Source organism: Oenanthe melanoleuca, chromosome 17 (assembly GCF_029582105.1).
Source record: "Oenanthe melanoleuca isolate GR-GAL-2019-014 chromosome 17, OMel1.0, whole genome shotgun sequence".
Lineage (NCBI taxonomy): Eukaryota > Metazoa > Chordata > Aves > Passeriformes > Muscicapidae > Oenanthe > Oenanthe melanoleuca.
In genome coordinates, this window is record NC_079350.1 from 9,490,660 (window position 1) to 9,514,897 (window position 24,238).

Here is a 24,238-nt window from a genome sequence, read left to right on the forward strand (position 1 = left end):
TTGCAAGGGGTTGGACCAGCCAAACCCCTCACAGCAATGCAAGGGACAGTCCCTCCCTCCCCAGCCTTTCAGTGTGCTGATTCCCAGGGCAGCAGAGCCAGCCCTGCAAATCCAAGCTCAGCAAATGCCATCCCAAGAGGCAGCAGTGCCTGTTGTCCTGGCTGTGGTAAAGAGCTGTTCGTGCCCACTGCCAGGCTGAGGCACGAGGACCCACCTGGATGTCCCCCCAACCTGCAGGAAGGCCAGACCCTCCAAAAGCAGCCCCACACTGCAGGAAGGCTGAAGCAGCTCCTCAAGACAGCCTGGAAAAACTCCACCTGTAGCAACCCCAGGGGAGTGACAGCTTTGCCACTGGGGCAAAGTGACCCACAGTCATCACTTCAGCTATGCATGAATTATTTTAGTCAGAGTCCAGCATGAGGAGGGGCAGGTAGTATGGACACACAAGGATGCCCTCATTCCAGCAATACAGAAGCCTCCAAAGGGAAGCTGGGCAGGTGTGTACCTGCAGAAAAGCAGGAGAACAAATCTTGTCCTTTCCCAGGCAGATCAATCCTTCTCCCCATTGCAAACATTTTTTTCCATCATGCTGAGAGCAACAGGGAAACCTACATTTTCCAGCTCCTCCCCAAAACCAAGGGTCAACATAAATCCTGAGACAAGAAAGCCAAGTCTTGGGCTCCAATTTAGAACAAACTCCTGCTCAAACCAAAGGCTTTTCTCCCTTGTGGTGCTGACAGGCTTATTTATAGCATCACAGTGTTTTATCAGCACGCTGGCTGCCCTAAGAGGAAGGGGTCATCTCCAACATCTGGAATTAAATCCTCAGCTGTGTACACTTAACAAGCCTGGCTCTGCACATGTCGGGCTGCAGGGGGAGAGCTCACCAGTGAGCAAGGCCACACAGGCTGCAGCAGGGGGATGAACCTGTGCCACAGTCTGTGCCTTGAAACAGGCATGAAACAGCACCTGCACTCAGGGCCTGACCGAGGGCTTCACCCCATCCTGCCCCTCACCCTGATCCCAACATGCTGCTGCTGCTGCAACCATCCCACTGCTCCCCACACATGCTCCAGAAGGGGATGCTGGGGTAATCCTTTCTACAAAACTGCCTCTTGCAAAATCAGGACAAGTTTGGGACTTTTTTTAAGCTTCAGACTGATGTAGGCAGTGCTGAGCCAAACAGACTGGAAGAGGTGGGAGCAGTAGGTTTGCTCTGCTCGAGAGCCCACAGTGGCAGAGGTGGTTGTACCACAACAGGCAGGCAGAGCAGAGTGTGGACATGTCCTGGCAGTGCCTCAGACCAGTTTTGGGAGCCAGACTTTCATCCCATCCTAAACAGGTGGCACAGTGCTGCTCCACACAGTGCCTGCTGCCACACACAGGGCAGAGGGCAGCAATGTCATTCCTTGGGCACTCCTGCAAGGAGAGCAGCTGTGCCCCACCCCAGCATGCTGAGGGACCATCCTCTTCCTCCCAGGCCAGGCTGGCAGACACAGGCACCCCTGCACGCTGGGAACAGCCAGATCTAACAGCATGAGAAACTACTTGGCAGAGAGAGGCAGATCTCAGCTCCCCAGGAATATCTCCGTGCCAGCCACCCACCTGAGCCACACTGCCAGCACTCACAGCCTCCTCCTCTCCCAGCACCCATCCCTCCAAGTACTGGAGGGGAAAAGCAGAGAGGTTGCAGAGGAGCAGAAGGCTGAAGGAGAGATGGAGGCAACATTTCCTGTGGAGTTTCAACTGCTCCAGGGTGTGAAGCCAACTTTAATCTCAAAAAATTTCTTTCCTTTCTGCTATTCTGGACAGAAATTCAGAGTGGGAAATTGTGGCCTGTTTGGAGACTGCAGTGCCTGCCCTCCTCCTAGAATTGCATTTGAGGCTCACTTCTGTTCATGCCATCCATGAGGAAGCAGCCTCGGTTATGGATGGACTGGGATGGGACCAAGCTCCAGGCAGGGCCTGCAGCTGCCAGCCTAGCACAGGAACACCTCATATTTAGGATCTCAGCAGGGTCCAGAAAAGTTTTGCTCATGATCCCCTGCACAAGACAGATTTATTTTAATAAATTTAATATAGATTTAATTTACTCCATCCTTCTCAGGGGACCTGGATAATAAGCTGGATTGTGTGAGCCCTGAATTTAAGTAAGCTATGCTCTTCAGAGAAAAACAAGGCTGTTCATACATAAGCAGTCAGGGCATCTTAATCTTCAGCACCTGGCCTCTAGAGCAGCCCTGTGGGAAGGGAATGCAAGTCCCAGATGCCCAGCATGCAGCCAGACAAGTGGAACAGAATCAGCAGCTCACCCTGGCTCACAGGAATGCTGAGGGATGCCAGGACCTGCCAGCACTCAGCACTTCAGCCAGCCAGGGACCACAGCCACCCTTCCTCAGGCTGAGCAGTGCTAAAACAGAATGAGGAATCTCTTTTTTTTATAGCTTGCCCAAAGTGAAATAGGTTTCCACCCAGCACTTAACACTACTTTAGGCTAGAGGAATTAAGATATTCTGGTACAGTTGACTTGGCTGTCTAAAAAAGGAAGAACTGAGCAAAAAACTCCACCACAACCTACCACAGAGCACTGCAGATCCCAGGGGGGATGTGCTGGATGCTGGTGTAAGAAAACGCCCCTTTAAACTCATTAACAAACTCTATTGTTCTTTCCCAGCAAGTGCAAAGCCTGGCACCTTTTCCCACCTCGCTGGCAGAACAAGCTTCCATTCCTGTGGAGAAGGGAGGCTGAGGTCTCTGATGTCCTGGGAACACCCCTCTGTGTGGACCATTGCCCTGCTCCAGTCCTCCCACACCCTGGGGCAGGTTGGGTGAGCTCTCTCCCCAGACAGCCCCCCTGCCCCCACCACAGGAGCATCACCCTCCAAAAGCACTGCAGAAGATAAACAGCCCACTGATCAGGTTTCCCTGCTCACCACAAAGAGGTTGATTCACCAGAGCCTACTCCCTTTTCAGACTCTTTCTAAATAAATGTTTCAAAGACTTCTGGAAATTCATGTTTAACAGGCTTACTGTAATACCAGAGCACCAGGGCTCCTGTGGGCCAGGTTCTGCTGTGGGACTGAGTCACACTCATTTCCTTCTGAGACTCTCAGATACCCTTTTCTAAGAGGTAAGGCTACAAGACCTGTTGGCTGGTGCTCAGCTTGGGAGACCCTCATTGCCACCCATGACACAGCCAGACACAGCTCTCCTGGCCTCAGCAACAGACATCCTGCAGATGCAAAGTTCAGGAGAGATGACACTTCTGCATCCCCTCCTGGGGCTCAAGGGATGCTCCTGGACACAAATGCCCCAGCCCCACTCTCCAGATGAGGAGCACATGCAAAGGCAGCCCAGCACCTGGTGGGACAGGAGCTCTGTCACAGGCTGATGCCTCTGGAGCTGGAAGGACCCAGCACAGCCCACATTGTCACAGCCTGGCATCCTGAGTGAGCTCCTGCCGCCACAGCAGGAGAAGAAAGCAGCACACTCAGGACTGCTCAGCCATCCTGGGAACAGGAGTTGTGGTGTGAGGGGTTGGAGCCCACTTACAGGGAGAAGAGGCAGGAGCAAGGAGTCAGGCAACCTCATGGAACCACACCAGGGTCTGTCCTCCTGCTGCTCCAGGCACTGAACTCACACCTCAGCACACAGAACTGCTGAGACACCTGCAAATGATTTAGTGCTGCTGCAGCTCCCAAGCACAAGCCTGGAGCCAGCTCCCCTCCTCCTAGAAGGGGAGGTTTCAAGGGCTTTTTCCTGAAGAGTCTTACTTACAAGCAGTAAAGTGAGCCTGCATTTAGTGCCTCCTCATCCTGGCTGGGTACCAGAACAGGCAGGTTCTTGTTGGGGAGGCAGGAAGGCACAGCCTGGAATGAGAGATCCCAGCCTCAGCTGCTGCCTGCTGGTGATCACAGTTTGGGATGGAAGACATCAGCCTCAGCTGTTCCGTGCTGAAGATCCCAGCATGGGATGAGATATTCCAGCTTCACCTGCTCCCTGCTGAAAATTCCAGCATGGGATGAGATATTCCAGCTTCACCTGCTCCCTGCTGAAAATCCCAGCATGGGATGAGATATTCCAGCTTCACCTGCTCCCTGATTGAGATCCCAGCATGGGATGAGAGATCTCAGCCTCAGCTGCTCCCTACTGAAGACTCCTCACATCACATTGAGCTCTTGTGCACTGCTTTTGCATGTCTCAGTTGTCAAGAAATCTCCCAACCCCAGCATCTTCAGAGAAAACAGCCAGAATCCACTTCACTAAGCACAAGAGCTGCTCCTATGATTTCCTTTGATGCCATTCAACACAAGCAGCTGGATTCTCTATTTATAGCAAGATCATCAGTTTGGAAAGATGACTTATGTTCTTGTTATCACCAGAGCACCAGATACATAACAAATCCTCGCTGTGCTGGGAGTGCTACAGGTTGGTAAGACAGTCCTCATGGTCAGGCTGGGCTCCTCAGAGATCCAAGCAGACAGAAAGGAACATCTGGGACCTGAGCTGAAGCTCTGGCCCTGACATTCAGACCCCTGCTGAACTCCCCATCGAGAAGACTCCAATTTCTACCCATACAATGAGCATTTCTCCCTAGAGCTCTCTTCCAAGCCAGTTTTATCCCACTCTTATTGCAGGGAATACTTGGAATTCAGGAGGGTGTGTCTGGGAGGGATGAACAGTGAATTGCTGCAGCATTGTTACCTCTGGTCTGAGCTGCCTGAGCCAGGATTGTCAGAGAGCAGAGTGCTGTCAGCAAGAACAAAGGAGTGGAAGTCATGAGCATTAGTGATCCAGAAATGATTCATGCTTCTTGGAAACAGCTTTTGCTACGGATATCTGACAAACTCTGGTTTTTAATGAAGATTAAGGTGCTCAGAGATCTGAGTGTTTTTAAACTAGGTCTCTAAATAATTCCAGGTTGGCACTAGCTTGCCACCCTTATCTTGTCAAGGGGGTCAAAAGCAGCTCAATACTTAGCTTAGGACACTCCATATCCTCTCCACTGCCATCATCCAGCATCTCAGGATCCCAATACACCTGTGAGAATTTACTCAAGTCATGCAATTTGACCTCATGGCACTGGCTGTCCCTCTGCACAGAGCAATACCCAGCCACAGGCACACACGTTGTGGTAAAAGGCCTCTACCCACAAACTTAGGGACAGCAAAACACCTCACTCCCAGCTGACTTGTGAACCCCTACTTGTAATTTGCCATCAGAGAGAGTGGGGAATGTGGATTTGCTGTTTAAAAGCCATCACAAGCAGACAGAAACCTGAACACCTTTGCAGTATGGATTCATTTCCCCTCAGTTTCAGATCCTGAACACAGCCCAGGGATTCTGAGCACATGCAGGCACAACCGTGCACAAGGCAAAAAATATGCTGACTGGCAACAGTCTGGTCCTTTGCTCATTTTCTCCTCTCCTAGGCACTTTGCATTTCTCCATGAGAGATTTGAAGAGTGACAGATTTTAAGAACAGCACAAAAGGCAATTAACTTCCACAGCAATTCCTGTTGCCAGACTCCAGAGGTCACAGCAGTAGCCTAAAGGCTGCAAGTTGGATATCTCAGCAATCATCCCTCAAAAAAAGAGGCACCAAAGCCCAGCCCCTGACATGTTTGCCAGGCTATTTCAGGAGTAGCTGCCCTGAGCAGCAGGAGGAAAACACCTTCCCCAATGTCTGGCAGAGCACCTTTCTCTGTGTTTGGCACAGGTCAGGTGTGCAGCAGCCCTGCAGCACAATCCAACCATACCACTCCCTTCTTCTCTTGGAAGGGCCTGAGCATCCCCTCTCTGGACAGCAAAGTATGATCCACATGTCCTTCCTCCTCTTACTGGCCAAGAGAGCCTCTAGTAAGACTTCACCAAGTCAAGTGACAACTCTGTGTCTTCTACACACTTCCTTCTTCCCTGGGGATGACTTACAGCACAAAGTATTCTGCAACATGCTTGGAGTGCAGCACGCCCATCCATGCACCTCCCTGGCTGTTCCTCCTCTCCCAAGCCAGGGATAGGGAGCAGCCTCAAGACCAGAGGGATGGAAACCCACAGGCTTCTTCCTCCCAGCCAGGGAGCCTCCCTGCCGCCTACCTGACTCCAGCCCTGAAAGACAAGCTCCATCTCTGACAGCTCTGCACTGCTCCAGGGAAGGGATAAGCACTCACACCCCGTTTGTCACACTTGGAAGCAAATCAGAGAGACAGAACTCCACTCCACTTGTCCTCCCATTTTGTTAAACAAGGGATGGGAGGCTGTGGCATGTCTCCTTGCCAAGGAAAGCAGCAAACAGTTTTTCAGCTGAGCACAAGTGGTGTGCGGGCGGGGGGAGCGGCTCACTGCAGCGACGAGACACAAACCCATCTCGTGATTAGTTATTGACTCCAGAGGAGTTGGAGCTCTAGCAGCAAGCCAGCCAGGAGAGCAAAAATCCCTCTTTTGTTCCCCAGCCTCAGACAGACTTGGCCACACAGCTCCCTGCTGTCTCTCTACACACAATGAGAAAAGAAAGTTAATCCAGCTCCCCTGCAGCAGGAGCCATCCAGCCAGTGGGAGTGATGCTGCAGAGCCATCATGAGCATTCCTGAGCAGCAGTGCCAGCCTGGCCTCAGCCTGGAACCCACCATTGCCCACCACCCACCAGACAGCTCCAGGACCCCATGGGGCATTGCCAGGATCACCAAGGACAGTGATGGTTCTGCTCCTGCCCTCCAACCCCCAGGCCTTGCTCAGCTCTGAAGGCACCACGCTCCCTCCCCACACTGCCCCCCAAAGCAGGGACCAGCCATGGGGTCCCTGCTGCCCAGTGGTGAGCAGGTGACCCATGCTGCCAGCACAGGGATTTCCAATCCTCCTTTATAGGCAAACTTCAGGAGAGAGCCAGACCACTAGGAAGGGACTGAATTCACCTTTTCCCCAGCACTTTCCCAAGCCACAGCCTTCCTGCAGAAACAGTTTTCCACTGTACCAAAGGTCAAGTGGTAGGAGAATCATGGCCAACAGAGTCCTTTGGTGTCACCCCTTCCCTTCAGGAAGTGCACAGGTTACACACATGTCAGAACCACCAAATCCAAACTTCTCCCTACTGCCTTTCCAGGGAACAGAAGTTACCTCTTAGTTTGGACACATGACCAAGGATTTCAGTGCCCTGCTCTTCATCCCCCTTCACCTTGTCTGTTCTCTATATGAGAAGTGAGAATATTTACTACATTTAAGATCAGAGAAAAAAAATTATGATTCATGGTCTCTCTGCTCTGCAGAAATGGGAATTATGCATCTGTATTTCTAGAGCATGAACAAACACGAGTACTCGTGTCTGGAGCTTTGTAGTTCAAGGGAGTGATTTTAAAGTCAAGTCATCCCTGCATAAACCTGGACAGCCAAATAACAGAGTGGAGAATAGCAAAGTGCTGAAATCTGTTCCGGAAAGCACTTGCTGTTTCTTTACTCTGGGTGACCTGGCAGAGAGGGCTGTTATTTTAACATTACACTTGTTCAGTGCAGCCTCACTGAACAGCAGGCGGGACCAAAATAACCCACATGGCCCCTGGAAGCCACAGAGTTGAGAGAAAAGTGCTCCAGCATCTCCAGGCAGCACAAGCCTTTGTTCCTACATGCTCCTGCTGGCAACCAGGACTGCCTGCCCCGCTCTGAATGAAGTGGCTTCCCTCCTCCTTCCCCACAAATTAACTCCATCTCCAGCTGTCCCTGCACAAGCTTCCTGTAAGATTAATTATTCTTTGTACACACACGTTTGATGATTTACCCAGCAAACCATGCACAATGATTAGGAATTCTCCATTTCCATCAGAGCTCTCCCCTGAGGCTCAGAAGTTTTCTGGGCAGGTCCTTCACCCTGGCACAGGCACAGGAAGAAGTGTGGCTCCTCAGTAGGTCACCAAGGAGCAGTTGGCATCTGTGATGCTGCTGCCAGGTCAGCTGGAGTTGGTGCCCTCATTGCCAGTCAGCACTGACGCCAGCCTAAGTGGGAACATTTATAATCCCAAAAGGTGTGTCCCCAGCCACGCTGCCCCATGACCCAAGATTTCTCCTGTGTTTAGCAAGGCACAACGAGCTCTGTTTGTTTGCACTGTCACCTTTCAGAAGGTGTAATTTTCAAGAGGCAGGAGTTACCGTGTGAGGAGTCACTACGGGCTGGTTCCGGCTGTGATCTCACACACCACAGCAGCGAGGAGTCACCGCTCCGGACTCACCTGCTCAGGAAATGGAAAGCACCAAATCGTGCTGCTGTGGGCCAGACCTGCCAGGGGGGAGGACTTTGTGTCTTCTCCTGGGAGCAGTCACAGTTGGCCACATAAGGTGTGTGGGGGGTATATACAACATAAGATGAGTTGATGCCACCCAGCTCTCCCCACAGCCCAGGAGGAAGCCAGAGCATGATCCCTCCAGTGCTGAGCCCACAGAGCTCACCAGGGCTCACAAGGTCTCTTTCACCCAGTAGTCACCTGCTGTTACACCAAAAGGATGTTTCAGCAGCTACATGAGACTCTTCCTCTGAGAGTGAGACATTTCCTTCATCCAGAAAGAAGGAGAGGGTGCCCAAGAGATCAAGTGTGGAGGGGTTTAAGCACCAGAGATCATAAGATACACAGCAGGAGGGAGAACACTGCAGAGTGTCACCTTATGCTTGGTAGAAGCTGGTTTCACATCCAAATGTGACTTAACTGAGTGAGTTCTGACACCAGAAATGGAAAGTTTCTATTCCAGCTCATGAAGCCACTGTACAGGAAATTCAGCCAAAAAACTACTGCTCAGGTGACCTCAGCACAGCAGAAGCATCAACCACATGGAGCCCACCTCAGATTTTGGCCCAATGCTTCTGCCAGCTTTCCTAATGCTCAGCTGACCCAGCTCTTTCCAAAAATCCCTGCACTACCCCTAAACACCACAAATCCCACAGCAAAACCCCTCCTGAGTCCAGGACCTGTATTTAACACCATAGCCTGATGCTTCTCAGAATCAAAGCAACAAGGAAGTAGAAAAAAGAGACAAAACAAAGAGGCCTTCCTCCTCCCCTACAACAACACCAGGAAGCAAAGGAGAGCTGGTGTAGAGCAGAACATGGCAGGTCCTTTCCAAATGACAGCTGTAGAGGCAGCAGCAAGGTGTAGCTTTGGCCAGCTGGCAGCACAAGGGGCCAGCACACCAAACCCTCCAAGGCCAAACTCCTGTCCCTCCCAAGAAGCACCTTCAGGAATGGATGGAAGTCAACGGGATGGGCCGAGGAGGGAAGTCAGCCAGACTTCATAGAGAACATCTTAACTGGAAGAAGTGCATCTGGGAGTACTCTCCAAGGAGATAAACGCTGGAACTGTTTTGCTCTGACAGGAGTTAAACGGGCTACAAGTTTACACTTGTCCTAGATACTTTTTTCCACAAGAAGCTTCCAAAAGCTATTGCAGGCAAATGAGAGAGGTGCTCGCAAAAGCAAGGCACAGGCACCATCATCCAGGCTGACAGCTCTCGAACAGAGACTTCACATTTTATATTACTTGGTCTTTTTTTCCCCCTCCAATAATTTGTTACAAAGGAAGCAGCATGCACACACGAGAAACAAGCAAGACCTCAGGGAAAACAGCAAATCGGTTCACATTTCCACAGCACCGAGCACAAAGCTGACTTGCAAATGCGAATGACTTCTCTAAGGCGGGGGAGGAAGCTCCCAGTTTGGATGATCCGAGCCCAGCAGCTCGTTTCCCTGCAGTCCAGCCCCATCCCTGTGCCGAGTGACTGCACCAGCCACGGGCATGGTCTGAGCATCGCGTGGAGCAACAACCACACCACAGCCAACACCTCCTGCTCCAGACCAGTGCTGCCCAGCGGGCACTCTCTGCCCTGGCACACACAGCACCTCGTACGCAGCCCGGACATCTCCCACACTACCAGAGCTACAACTCGAACGCCCGAGTTCACTCGAGATGCTACAGCACGGCTGCTCGCTGCGGACGGTGGGTGGGCACCACTCCTGCCAGGACACAGCATCGCCCATCTCCTCCCTCCTGTCGAGGCAGGGCTGCTGCCCACCGGGACACGGCATCGCCCACCCGTAACACATCGGGGCTCCGTCCGACCCAGGGCGACGCCGGCAGCCCTGGGAAGCCGCAGGACTCCGGCAAAGCAGAACGGGGCGGGCGAGCTCCTCCACCACCTCCCGCTGCCACCCTGGGCCCCCGCCAGCTCCGGAGGCTGCTGTTTAGGGAAGGGGGTTGGGAGGATGTCTGCTGATTTATGGGATGGGAGCAAAAAGTAAGAGGAGGAGGAAATAATCCAGCAGGTTGCTGCCATCGGCCCCTCCCGGCCGCCGCATGGGCGATGGGGCAGCCCCGGAGCCGGGGAAGGGAGCCCGGCCGCTCCCCGCACCGTGCCCACGGCGCCCCGCGGGCCAGGGCAGCCCGTGAGCCCCTCCCCGGGATATCGGCCCCGCCGTGCGGCCCCGCGGGCACGGCAGGGCACGGCAGGCCGCGGGCTCACCTCGGTACTGCAGCGAGCCCGAAAGCCGCACGGTGACGGTGCCGGCCAGCGGCTCGCCGGGGCTGTAGACGACGCGGCTGTCGCCCAGGCGGATCTCGAAGAGCTGCACCTTCCCCATGGCCGCGCCGGCCCGGCCGCTCTCCGCCGCTCCGCTCGTACCTGCGGCCGGCCCGCGCTGTGCCTGCCCCGGCGGGCGGGACCGCCCCGCGCCCGCCCCGCCCCGCCCCGGCCGCGCTGAGGGAGCGGGGCGGGCCTGAGGGCAGCGGCGGCGGGCGGGGGGATCCTCCTCACGGAGGAGCCGTGAGGGGCGAGGGAAGCGGCCAGTTGTGCGGCCAGGCTGAGGGGAAGGAGCAGGTTGTGGGGTCAGGCTGTGAGGGAAGGGGTGCTGATGGATCCCTGACTGCTGTGAAGGAAGGAGCAGGTTGTGGGGCTGAGTGTGAGGGAGGGAGAAGCTGATGGATCCCTGACTGCTGTGAGGGAAGGAGCAGGTTGTGGGGCCAAGCTGTGAGGGAAGGGGTGCTGATGGATCCCTGACTGCTGTGAGGAAAGGAGCAGGTTGTGGAGTGAGGCTGTGAGGGAAGGGGTGCTGATGGATCCCTCATTGCTATAGGGTCAGGTTATGAAGTAAGGGGAAGCTGATGTATCCCTGACTACTGTAAGGGAAGGAAAGCTGTTTGTGGGGCTGGGCTCTGAAGGAAAGGGCAGCTCCAGGGGCTGGGCTGTGCTGAGAGGGAAGGGATTGCTTGTGGGATCAGGCTGTGAGGGAGGGGGAAGCTGATGGATCCCTGACTGCTGTGAAGGAAAGAGCAGGTTGTGGAGTGAGGATGTGAGGGAAGGAATCACTTGTGGGGTCAGGCTGTGAGGGAAGGAGCTGACTGCCCAGCGTGGGGCCATCTCGCCTCCTGGTGATCCTTGCTCTGTCTAATCTCATTTCCTCCCTGTAATTCTCCAGGCCCAGCTGTCACCTCTCCCTGCCCCTGTTTTTATAACCCCAGTTGCTTTAAGTGTCCAGTAAGAGGCAAATACAAGGGACCCGACAGCCACCTGGGACTGGGGCTGAGGAGTCAGTGATGACCCCACGCTCTCTGTGGATCAGAGGGTGAAGGTCAGGGTGCCCCAGGAAGCCAGGGATGACCAGCACACTTCATACATCTGCCATGTTCCCCCTCATCTCTGCCTGGCTGAATAAAAACCATCTGTAAAACCCACACCAAAGGCAGCGCCGGGAAAAGGCACCTCCCGGCCACTGGAGAGCTGGCTGTGTACACAGGCAGAATGAATAAGTGTAAAAGGAGCTGTTTATCTGCAGAACACACCCAGCCCAGACCTGGCTGGACAGACAGACGTCCTCCCACGGCCTCACAGTGACACCAGCCTGGGCATGTAGGGCTGTGAGACCCTCGTGGTGGCTGTGGCAACCTGAAACCCTCACAGGGCACCAAAGGAGTTCGTGTGCTCCGTGCACAGGGCTCCTGCTGGGAAGCCTTTCCAGGCTCTCCCTCCTCCGGTGCTTAAGAGCTACCTCTTGTTTCCAGGCTGCGTGTAGTCACAGGCTACAGACACTCAGCAGCCTTGTGCCAAGGCTTTCTGCAGCTCCTCTGCTCCCGCAGGGCGTACCCTGGGATCTGTCCGCACACCGCTCTCCTTGTGCTGCCCTTAGCTTTTGTTTTCCCAGGCTAGGCACGCCAATTTGCTCCAGCCTTTTTATTTTGTAAGACGAGCCTGCAGCCTCTTTCATCCGTCTCTGCAGCCCCTATTTAGCGCTGCCAGCAAAACCAAACAAATTAGGAGAGAGGGAGCGGGGGGGAGAAAACACCCTGAGCTACAGCAGATTTTACTGAACCCTTTTCCCCCATGGAAAGTGGCCAAAGGCTCATGGTTTGAGGCACAACTGGGGCCACCGCATCTCTGGGGCAGCACTGGCACCCTTGCCCCAGAGGGACACCACACATGTGACAACTCAGGGTGGAAAAACCCTTCACCAAACCCAAGCCCCTAATGCCATGACGCAGGTTCTCCTGACACGGAGATTTATGTGCCTTGTTTGCAGAGAAGTTAATTTTAAGCACAGCAAAGTTGCTCGCCCAAGGTCATGACGTGAGTTAAAAGGATTCCTGCACCAGGAGCTGAACAAAAGCACCCAGGCACAGCTACAGTACTGCAAGGATTTGTTCTAAGATACACAGAGTCCCTTGTCATGTCACAGCCAGCAGCGATGCCACAGCACTGATCCATCCCCTGGATCACAGCTACAGTGTGTAGAGCAGCCTGGAAAATGTGGATGGATATAATTGGAGCATGGAGAAGAGAAGACTTCAAGGAGAGCCCATTACAGCCTTCCAGTATCTTAAGGAGGCTTTAAAAATTGAAGAAAAGGGTCTTTTTATATGGGTAGATAGTGTCAAGACAAAGGGCAGTGGTTTTAAACTGACAAAGAGCAGGGTTAGATTGGATGTTAGGAAGGAAAATCTTTACTTAGAGGGAGGTGAGGCCCTGGCACAGGGTGCCCAGAGCAGCTGTGGCTGCCCCTGGATCCCTGGAAGTGTCCAAGGCCAGGGCTTGGAGCAGCCTGGGACAATGGAAGGTGTCCCTGCCCTTGGCAGGGGATGGGATGAGATGATCTCTAAGTTCCCAAACCAGTCTGTGATTCTGTAATTCAATGTATTCAATGCCTGCAGTGCCAGGGTACCCATCATTCCCCCGGTGATGCTGGATTCAGGAGGATTTTACTCACAGCAGTCAAAACGTGTATTTACATTCCTGACTCCCTGCTCACCTACCCATGCCCCAGAGTCACTCCTCTTATCTACTTGTGTGAGGAATCATTGCAGTTAAAACTCAGAGTAGTTTAAAAAAAAAAAAAAAAAAGGTAAGGATATTTGGTAAACTGCTACAATATGCTTTCTGATATTTTTGATTACTGTTTTGCTTTAAAAGATTGTTTTGAAGAGTTTTGTTGTTTTGGTGGGAAATCTCACTTCCTCTGCAATCTGTGTGCTCTCCCTTCCTCATTTTCTCCTTATTAAAAGGGAAATTTAAATAGAGAAGAAAAACAAATGTCAAGACAAGCTTTAGAATAAAATTTTCCTTTCAGATGTCACCACATTCCCCTAACTTCAAGGAACATGAAATCTTCTGACAAAGAACATAGTAGTTATTAAAACGAAGAAATTATCAATAAACTCCTGCTTAGCAGCACCTGAGCCATGCTTTGCCAGCAGCACGGACGAGCTGCAAGCACAGGTGCTATGAGAGCAGATGAGTGGTGTCACATGTGGATAAAATGTGACCGTGCAGGGCTCAGCTGCGGCTGCAAGTGCCAGACGCACAAGACTCCACCGTTAAGTCACAGACATGGCTTGTGACTTGAATTTGTTCCCCTCTTGTCTTTCCAGGAGTTTCCAGCTGTGCACGCCGACACGGAGGAGGCACAGCCGCATCTGACCGTGCCTCAGTTTCCCCCGCGCCGGGACTGCCGAGGGAGAGGCACCGCGGAAATGCCTGGGCATAGCTGGGCCGTGACTGCTGCCGGGTTAATGGTGGAGCTGGGGAGGCTCAGCACGTTCCCCCCGGGGCACTGTGTGTCTCGCCAGGTCTTTTCCACCTCCCACACCGCGGGCTTCGTGGCTGCAGGGAGAGGGGCGAGCCGGGCAGGTGCTGCCCGGCACCTGGGGACACCCACAGCCTCTCCTGCTCTCTTGATATGAGATGGACCTACCTCTCCGCCCTCACATTCTCTTGTTTTTGCGTTTCTAACCTCTCCTTCTGGGGTTGGCGAGGGTGTGACTTGCGCGAGCCCACCACACCCCATAAGGGCAGGCACCGGGGTGGCTGTGTTGGAGGGGGTAGTAAAGCAGCAGAGCTTTGTGGAAGTTGGCCTTTAGGTTTCTCAGGTTTCCCTTGAACTAAAATACACAGATGTGAACTGCCATGGAGGGCTGCCTGTGCTGCCTACACCGCTGACAGCCGTTCTGCATTCCTGTATGCGTAAAGTCCATTACCCTGATATATTTCACTTAGGTTTATTGCCTTTCTAAATAATTTCCCTGCTTCACTCAGTGCCTCACCGCTTCTCAGCTGATTTGCTGGCAGGTAAACGACGTCATCTGATACCAACAACAACAACAATTACTCATTTGTTTCAGGCTGACACCTTCCAGCAGTTCAGGCAAAGGTGGTGCCATTCAGTCACCCCTCCCTGCACACAGTCTCTCTCTTTGCAGGCCACAGCCAAAGTCCCCAGTCCTTCTTCTGTGGGTTCATCTGCAAGGCACCTGCATCCTAAGGGTGCTGTTGGAACTGGATGTCCCAGCAGTGGTGCACAAATCTCTGGGATCAACGTGATACAATTATAGACTGGTTTAGGTTGGGAGGGACCTTAAAGACCATCTCCTTCCTCCCCCTGCCATGTGCAGGGCCACTTCCCTTCAGACCAGCTTGCTCCTAGCCCTGTTCAACCTGGCCTTGGACACTTGCAGGGATGGGGCAGCCACAGCTTTGCTGGGCAACTCTGGCACAATGTCCCAAGACTCTGCAACAGCTCTGGAACTCCACCTGCCCATCAGTCTCACCAAGCCTCTCAGACACAAGGGCCACCAGCCCCAGCACAGCCCAGCCCCTGGGAGGGTGAGAGGAGAGCAGGGAGTGACCAGAAACCACCAGTGCAGAGCCAGGCAGTACCACTGCTCAGGGCTCTGCAGGGAGGCCAGGCAGCCACTTTGGGCTCCATCCTGCTTCACCAACCTGAACCCTGAGACCGTGCCCGAGGCCTCACTCAAAGAGTAAGAAAGAGACTGAAATGTGAGGGGCTCTAACAGCATAACAAATTTTCTTACTCTCACACTGAATGCCTGATTGTGGGGAAACTTATCTGAGACACCACCAGAGGGACTGTCCTTCACCGGGCAAGAGAAACCCTGCCATGTCCTCTGGCAGTTTGTTTCCACTGCTCATCCCCTTTGTGCCAGCATGCACACCTGCTCTTCACACCAGCTGTGGCTGCTCCTGCCCTTGCTTCTTCTTCTGCTGCTCTCTGATGTTAAACAGTCCTTTGGTGCCACATCCTCTCTCCTTGAGATGGTGTTTATGCATCAGAATAAAGACACCTCTCAATGTCTGTGGTAAACAGCAATTTGAGCTCTTCAAGCTTCTCCCTGTAAAGCATTTTCTCCAGCCCCCATGTTATTGTGCTGGCTTGTGTCTGTGCAAGCCCACAGAGTGGCATTTGTGTGTTGACTGAAACGTGTGTTGCAGCAGCAGCCTCCCACATACAGACACGTGCACAGACAGGAGTCAATGCACTACAGCTCATTTATACCCTTGCACACAGGCCCTACAGCTCACAGCATGGGGGCCAGATGAGCACCTCTGGCTAACACACAGGGTGCTCCTGACCTAGTCTTCCTCCCCATCCATTAACCTTCATCCCTGAGATTCATAAAGCAGGTCCTCCTAATCTTCCCCTCCAAACCATGGCAAAAGATAAGGGCAGGGACAGCAAGTCCCCAGTTAAGGCACTGAGGTCCCATCCCCTTCACATGGGTGCTGTGGCTTTGATCAGTTAATGCCCAGCCAGCACCTGGCAAGTCTCACTAGAAAATCCTTAGAGAGAGGCAAGGCATTAATTACTATTATTATAATTCTAATTGCACTGCCTGGATTTCTGCTCTCCTTTGCTGGAAGAGTTCCCATTGAGCAGCGTGGGCCTGGGGATGGTGGGATGCTTGTCCTCCCTTCCCTGTGGAGTTCAGCATCTGCAGGGATGGCAGTTTGCTTGCACAACTTAAAGGGTGTGGGAATAGGAGGATTCACTCAACCTCAGTGATCCTAGTGGGACCTTGCCTGAGGAAAAATGAAACCACAGGCAGGACTCTAATACTCCAGAACCACTCAAGATTTTGCATTTCTCCCTCACTGCAAGACGATGTTTCATAGACTCATGAAATATTCTGAGCTGGAAGGGACCCACAAGGACTATCAAAGTCCAACTCCCAGCCCTGCACAGGACCACACCAAGAATCACACCATGTTTATTGGGGCCAGAGAAAGGCAGCAGTTGTTTTTCCACACCTAGGAGCAGGCTGAGGTCAAAGGGTCATGGGGTTTCCTCCAGGGAAATGCTGTGTGTGAGAGCAGGGCAGCCCCATCCCCAGTTGTCTGCCATCCCAAGAGATGTCCTGGGCAGGCAGAGGGAGATCTCTGATCTCAGCAGCACGAGATCACTGACACCACCTGAGGTGCAAGACATTTGGGTCCTGTATTTCACCTGGCTCTCATGCCTTCCTCCCCTTCACTGCCCAGTTTTCCTACTTCTCTTTTCTCCTGTAACAATATCTCAGCATGGCTGGACAGTGATCCACTACAGCCCCAGCCAACAGCTCTTCCCTCATTCCTGATGTTTGATCCCATCCCTCCCAGTGGGGAGATCACTTCTTCACCAGACTCATAATCATGGAAATGACATGGCCATAGCCACTCCCAGGCAAGGTCCACAATCACACCTCCTGCAGCACTTTCACCTAAATCCACTGAATTCTTCCCAGAAATGGCCAAGGAACACTCCCACGTTGTTGGCTGTAGGGGAGACAGCCTGTGACAGAGAACCAGTGACAACAATGGTGACATGAGACCACCACCACTGCCAGCCAGAGGATTGTATCTCTGTGTGGCTCAGCAGCCCCCTGCTACGATTAATTCACTTGAGCAGTCCAGATGTCCCAATTCTAGCTGCTAAAAAGCTGTGGAAGGGCCCCTGACCTACATGCCAGGGACAAAAGTCACCAGGAAATCCCTCAGCTCTCCACTCAACCCAGGCACAGGAGATGGTGCACCAAGGGTCACATCAGTGACACAGCTGGAGACCCCTGGGGTGTGGGGTCCCCACAAACACCCCTCCTCCTCTCCCACACCTGGCTGCTTGTGACAGCTCATAGACAATTCCACTCCCTGTCTCAGCTCACATCTCCTCACCCCACTGCTGAGAAAAACACTGTATTTTCCCTCTCATCACCAGTCACTCCATGTGTCCAGAGTAAAATACAGCAATCCCCAGCACAGAGAAACATGTCCCAGCAGCTGCTGCTGCAGGAATGCAGAGAGCAGCCCCTGTGGCACATCCTGGAGCAGGATGTCTGAGCCAAACCATGGCTTGGGGCAGGAGCAGCTGTACCCAGAGGAACAAGGCTCAGGGTGACACTGACCCACCTCCACCTGCTGACGTGAGTGGCTCCAATGGAGTGAACAGCCCAACCAACAGCTGGTGACACAGCCAAGGGTCTCCTTCCAAACAAAACCACCCCTTCGTGGTGTAAGGCTACACACAGAGCCCTTCCCATCACCCAGGGCCAGGGTAAGGGACAGGATGGCACCCCAGCAGTGCTGGCACAAGGACCAGAAAAGCACCCCCAGCCAGGCATGCAGGGGAAGGAGTTAATGCCTCAGCCCAAGCTGCTGCTGAGGCAGCGCTCTGGCTCTGCCCGGGGGCACCATCAGCCAGGCACATTTCTCTCTGTGAAGTAATGCTTTCCGAAGGAGTCTGCTGGCTGCCTGCATCAGAGGGGGATGCTGGGGGGAAAAAGCTGGGAGAGCAGAGGTGTTTGCTCCACCACACCTTGCTCCTATCCCTGCTGATCGAGGCTGCCCGGGGATTGTCCCTCACTAGATATTTCCCTTTGCCAAGCCATTGTTTGGGTTTCCATGAGCTAATACACCAGACTCAAAGGTCACCGCTCCGAGAGCAGCCAGAGCCATCACGTGGCAGGTGAGTCACACCTGACAAACCTGCCCTGGCCAGAGCAGGAGGCAAAAAAACATCCTCCACGGCCAGGACGGGAGCGATGCCTTCCCCACCCACACCCTGGCACGGTGCTGCTTACCTGAGTCCCTATCAGGTTCTATCGGTGGCCCCTGGGATGCTGCTCCTGCCAGCAGCCCCCAGCTCTGGGCCTGGAGGAAAACTGCTCATCCCACCTTCACAGGTCCATTGGGGCTGCAGGATGGTGACAATGGAAATACAGGGATTTTGGTATGGCCCAGGGCTGGACCTGGGGGCAAAACCACTCTGAGGAGGCAGCCAGCACTTGTCACTATGGGGACAGTGATGGAAAGATCCATCCTCAGTACCCTGCCACCAGAGCAGAGCAAAATAAGCCTCTACACATCCCTGTCCACTCCCCTCACACTGCCTCTCTGGGGAAACCTGCCAAGGCACCACCACCCACTTTTCCCACTGGAAACAGGGGCAACAGTGAGAGCCTCCAACACCCCAGGGAGCTACAAGGGTGCAGCCTGGCAGAAGGAGGCAGAGAAACACCCAGTGTGTGCAGCCAGGAGGGCAGAGCCTTGGAGACCACATACAGACATCCCAGAGGTTCATCCATTTCATTTCATCCAGACTGAAAGCCAAGACCAGTCAGCTTGTTCCAACAGCATAAGTCAGAAAGCAAAGGAGGACAGAGCAGCAATGAGGGATGTACAAGACCCAAACAGCCTTTCCCTTCCCAAATTTAGTGGGAGTAAGTAAAAACATGCTGAGCACTGAAGAGCTGGTTAATAAGCCTTGGGACCTTGGTCTAAGGACAAGGAGGGGAAAGAACTTGCTATGCCTGAATTAATACAGCCAGGATAACATTAAGAGCATGCTCCAGCTCCCTGAGAACATGTGGGTGAGGTGAAAACATCCCAGGCACACTGTGGGTCCATCTCCATGGAGCTCACTGCAGGACAAGACAATCTCCCCAGACTGTTTTTATCCCTCAGGGCTGGAGTTTCCTTATAGATCAGCTACTGCCAAATCTGTCAAGCTTTTACTTTCCCTGAACTACAATATCACAGTTAAATTTTCTCACTCCTCCTTTGTGCTGGGCGCTGAAGATAGTTCAGAATTAAACCAGTTCTTCTACTAGCAGCTGTTTCCCAACAGCATCCACCACCTTTGCACACTCCTGCCATGGCAAACATCACCATCCCAGCCCTATTACAGCTATTTTTATAGAGTCCTTTTAAAACCTGCCTTGCACTGACATTTCAGACACTGAGAACACCTGCCCTGATGGGAGTCAAGGCCAACAAATGCATTCAATTTTTGTTATTACAGTTACCAGGCTAGAGCAGCACCAGGAGGAATAGCTTCATCTATAAATACCAGGAGAAATAGCTTTATTTAGGTTTGGATCATCTCTCCACTAGACACCTGCCTGGCTGCAGCTCCAGCCCAGCCTCTCCCTCCTTCTTGTGGGCAGCTCTGCTGATATAATTTCACTGCTGGCCTTCCTTGCTGCAACCCAAGCACCTGCAGAAGCTGCAAAGAGCTTAAAGGAAAAGGAGAAAGGCATTATGGCAATTGCATCTCATCATCCTCTGCACATCCCATCACTGGCATTGCTCCTCAGCAGCTGCAGGAAGTAAGACTGAGGAAGAAATTGAATTCCCCACACTCAATATTTTATTTTCTCCTGTAGGACTTTGTACAACTCCATCTCCCTCCTACCAGGGCACAGCAAGAGCCAGGTGCTCCCAGAGGTCCAGGAAGCCAGAAGAAATCCCTCAGCTACAGGGCAGAGTCTCACCAGCAAAGGTCTGTCCCTGTTCCCAAGGAGCCCATCCAGGGAGGGTAGAATGTTCATCCAGGAGTCCAGACCATCAGGAAAGTTCCCTACAATAAGGCAGGTCTGAAATCAAACCAGAAGAATCAATTTGTAGGGCAGGATGGGGCTGGGTGAGAGCAGTCAGGGCAAGACACAGCCTGGGGATGTTCTGGCAGCTCTGCAGTCCTTGGGTTAGGGTGTGGGTGACCAACACTCCTCAGTAAAACTCCAACAGGGAGTGATGGTTCTGGCACACCTTAAATAAACCTCTCAGAGCCCGTGGGCTGGGGTCCAGATGGGGCTGGTTATGGTTGTTAATGCCTGACAGCCATGCAGCTCTCAGCCTGCAGCTGGTGGCTGCTGGTGTTGGCTTTCCTGGCCCTGTTCCCCCACCAGTGGGACTGAGGGCTCAGGTGGGTGCTGGGTGAGCAGAGGGAGCTGCTGCAGGTCACTGGGACCCCTTTGATGAGGCTGCTTTAGGAACAGAAAGGTTTTCTGCAGAACTTCCTCCAGCCACCAGCCAAGTGCTGCTGTGACCTCACAGGGACTCTGCCCATCCCAGTGTGACTGGGACAAGCAGGGACAGGGGCTGCTCTGCTCTGCTCTGTCACAGCCTCTGCTGCCTCTATCTTCTCTCCCAGGAGCAGGAGGACAGGCCTGGCGGCTCCTCTTACATCCAAGTACACGCCCCAGTTTAAGCCAGACTGCTCACCCTGAGGCCATTTGTGCCATACAAACATCCCCCAGACAGTGAGTGCTGCCCCAGGGCACTGCAGTGCTCAGGATTGCTCAGCTTTGCACCATCTAGATTTAATTTTTTTTTTTTTTTTTTTTTTTTTTTTTTTTTTTTTTTTTTTTCAGCAGCCAGGCCCTGCCATGGTAACAGGCTTTCCTGGAAAGTCTGATTGCTGCATCTTCCCAGCAGTGAGGGAGCAGCAGGTCACAGGCAGCCTGACCCTTCCCCAGAGCCCCTGGGAGCGAGCTCCAGCTCAGATGTGGAGAGGGATGTAGCAGAAGCAATACAAGAAAAGCCATTGTGCATTGCCAGGTCACTGCTGCACCTCAGCAAGGCACTGCTGTCACCCAGGGTGTGCCTAAGGACTCCCCAAACAGCTCACCTGGAGCTCAGATCAGGCTCATGGAGCCCTTTCATCCCACATTTTTGGGGACAAAACAGCTGAGAGCAGCTGGCTGCAAACCCTGCAAACCCAGCAGCAGCCTGGTGAGCACCCACCTGCCAGCCTGGGGTCAGGAGAGCCACACAGGGCTAGTGGGGTCTGGGGCCAAGGACCCCCCAGCCAAACCCCTCCCTGACTCTCTCCACTCACATTTCAACAGCAACAAATTGCTGGTAATGAGCCTTGTCTCTCCGTGAGCTGAGATCAAAGATGCTCTTACACAAAACCAAAATATCATCAGTGGCCTTTAAAGGCCAGACTAAGCTTCTGAGGGAAAAAAATTCAATTTTCTGTAGATCTAATTTGAAACCATTTTAATGCTCATTAAGATAGAGAGACCCAAGCAGATTGTGTGGGCTGGAAGACAGGGAGAGGAAAAAAAGGAGTTATTATTGACATTTTAGTTTAGGTCTTTATTCTATGCAGAGCTCCCCGCTCCTGGGCAGCAGCTTTGAGTAATGCTATTGTTAGCACTGGATCTGTAATTCCAATGTCCTTTTTATAACTGGCTTGGGAAAAAAAAAAATCCTGAAGGCTTTGACTAAGTTCAAAGTATGGAATTTATAGTGGTAAAAAGAGACTTGAAAAGGGAGAAACATGCAGACCCCTGTGCTGTTGCTCCCCATCATGGCACCCTGGGCAGCCTCTGCAGCACTTTCCTGGGGTGCTTGGTGAAGAAAGGGGACACCTGGAAGAGGGGATGAGGATGTGTCCCAGCTTGGTCACCCACTGGAGCCACATCTCAGAGTCTCTTTCCATCTGCTGGGTCACAGCCCTGGGACAGCTCTGCCTGAGGGGTAACATTCCCTCAGCAGCACCAGCTCTGTTCCCCCAGCCAGGGCTGGCATGGGGAGGGGATACAACCCACAGGGGTTTTATTTGCCACTCTCTGTGAGTGCTTGTGTGGAAATAGATTTATATCTGCCCCATGGCTGAGGGTGGTCCTGGGGGCAGGTGGGCATGGTCAGAGCCTGAACCAAAGGAACTTGATGTTTTGGTTTGCTGTGGTGCTTTTCTCCCTACAAGAATTGCTGACAGTTCTGGTTGATGCAGGCAAAGCTTCTGTTGCAATCTCCTCCCATCTAAATAACTTGAATTTTGCTTTACAGCAGCATGAAATTGTTTGGAGTGCATTAAGCAGATTTATTTTCCTTCACCTCCTAGTACTTCATTATACTTCTGTAAGGGTGCAAGAAAGCCAAATCAAACCTGGGATCAGACTGACTGTTAGTTATAGTCACTTCTCTTGGCATTGTGGCAGCTGCTGGATTTCTGGCTATCAAATATCTTTATTAGAGTATGTGAGGCAGGAATCCATGTTTTATACAGCGCCTTCTACAGCTACCTGAAAGGAGAGGGAGCCACGCAGGGGTCGGTCGCTTCTCCCAGATAACAAGGACGACAGGGAACACCCTCAAGTCGCACCAGGGGAGGTTTAGGTTGGATATTAGGGGAAATCCCCTCACCAAAACGATTGTCCAGCCCTGCCCAGGACAGCGGAGGAGTCACGGTCCCGGAGGGTTTGAGAAGCCGTGTGGATGTGGGGACACGGGGACCGGGACACGGGTTAGGGGTGGGGGCAGCGCTGCGGGACGGCGGGACCCGATGATCCCGGAGGATTTTCCCAGCACAGACCGGGAGCTGCTCCATGCGATCCCCGTCCGGGCCTGCAGAGGGCACCAGCCCCCCAAATGTCCCTGTCACCCCCGGGCCCGCTGGTGACACCGCCGGGACACGGAGCCACCCATGCCCACCGACCCATCCACCTCGGGATGTTCTGGGAATGCTCTGGGTGACACTGACCCATCCACCTCGAGATGTTCCTTTGGGAATGCTCTGGGTGACACTGACCCATCCACCTCGAGATGTTCCTTTGGGAATGCTCTGGGTGACACTGACCCAGCACCTCGAGATGTTCCTGGGAATGCTCTGGGTGACACTGACCCATCCACCTCGGGATGTTCCTGGGAATGCTCTGGTGACACTGACCCATCCACCTCGGGATGTTCCTGGGAATGCTCTGGGTGACACTGACCCAGCACCTCGGGATGTTCCTGGGAATGCTCTGGGTGACACTGACCCAGCACCTCGGGATGCTCCTTCAGGAGAGCCCTGGATAACAGTGACCCATCCACCCAGGACATTCCTTCAGGAAAACCCTGGATAACAGTGACCCATCCACCCAGGACATTCCTTCAGGAGATCCCTGGGTAACAGTGACCCAGCCTCAGCAGCTCCATTCCTGGTTGGATCCCAGCTGGGATCCCAGCACTGCTTCCACCCATTGCTGTCCAGCATGAAGCCCCAGGGGATGCTGGCTGCATCTCTTCCCAGCATTGTCCAACCCTTGGATGGGGATGGGGACACTGTAACCCCTGCCACAGTCTCAAGTCTCAGCCTGATGGGTGGCTCCATCCCCAGCACCTCACTGAACCCAAAAATCCAGCTCCAACACTGGCAAACACAGCAAAATTATTGGAAAAGCTCTTGTGGAAATGTGTCATTGTCCTTGTTTCCCCTGTGCTGCGGGCCCTGTGGGTGGGAATCTCTTCTACTTTAGGAAAAAACAAAACCCAGACATGTGTTTTCTGGCCCAGTTTGACCTCAAAAAGTACCAGTGAGAAGATCTGTGTTTTGGCAGAGGACAGCATGAACGCCTCCAAGCACACAGTGGCTCCTGGCATGGGGGGACAGGACTGATCCCAGCTCAGAGAAAAGTCCCAGAAGTGGCTTTGGGAGAGCTCCTGGATTGCCCCTGGAGCCTCACTACCCCACCTTGGTGCTTGGCTGCAGGGGAACCACAGGGTGAGACCCAGAGTTTGCCTCTCCCACGGTGCTGTGTCCAGCTGCAGATGTTTCCATGCTGGGAATGTGAACTCACATAATTCCCAAATTGGACAGTGTCTGTACAGCATAGTTTGATGAAAGCTGAAGTACTTCAGTCACTGCTACAGCCAGGGAAGCAAACAGGAGTCACCCCAC

At 53.2% G+C, this 24,238-nt stretch overlaps 1 protein-coding gene across 1 annotated transcript in view; it reads right to left on the bottom strand.

Annotated features, from left to right (window-relative positions):
• The window catches only part of ARRDC1 (arrestin domain containing 1), a 31,778-nt gene extending 21,095 nt beyond the window's left edge, over positions 1-10,683 (bottom strand). Inside the window, exon 1 of the mRNA XM_056505276.1 lies at positions 10,495-10,683. Within this exon, the coding sequence (XP_056361251.1) occupies positions 10,495-10,612 (118 nt within the window). The 5' untranslated portion in view covers positions 10,613-10,683. The remainder of the gene's footprint in view (positions 1-10,494) is intronic.
• Between the last annotated feature and the right edge of the window lie 13,555 nt (positions 10,684-24,238).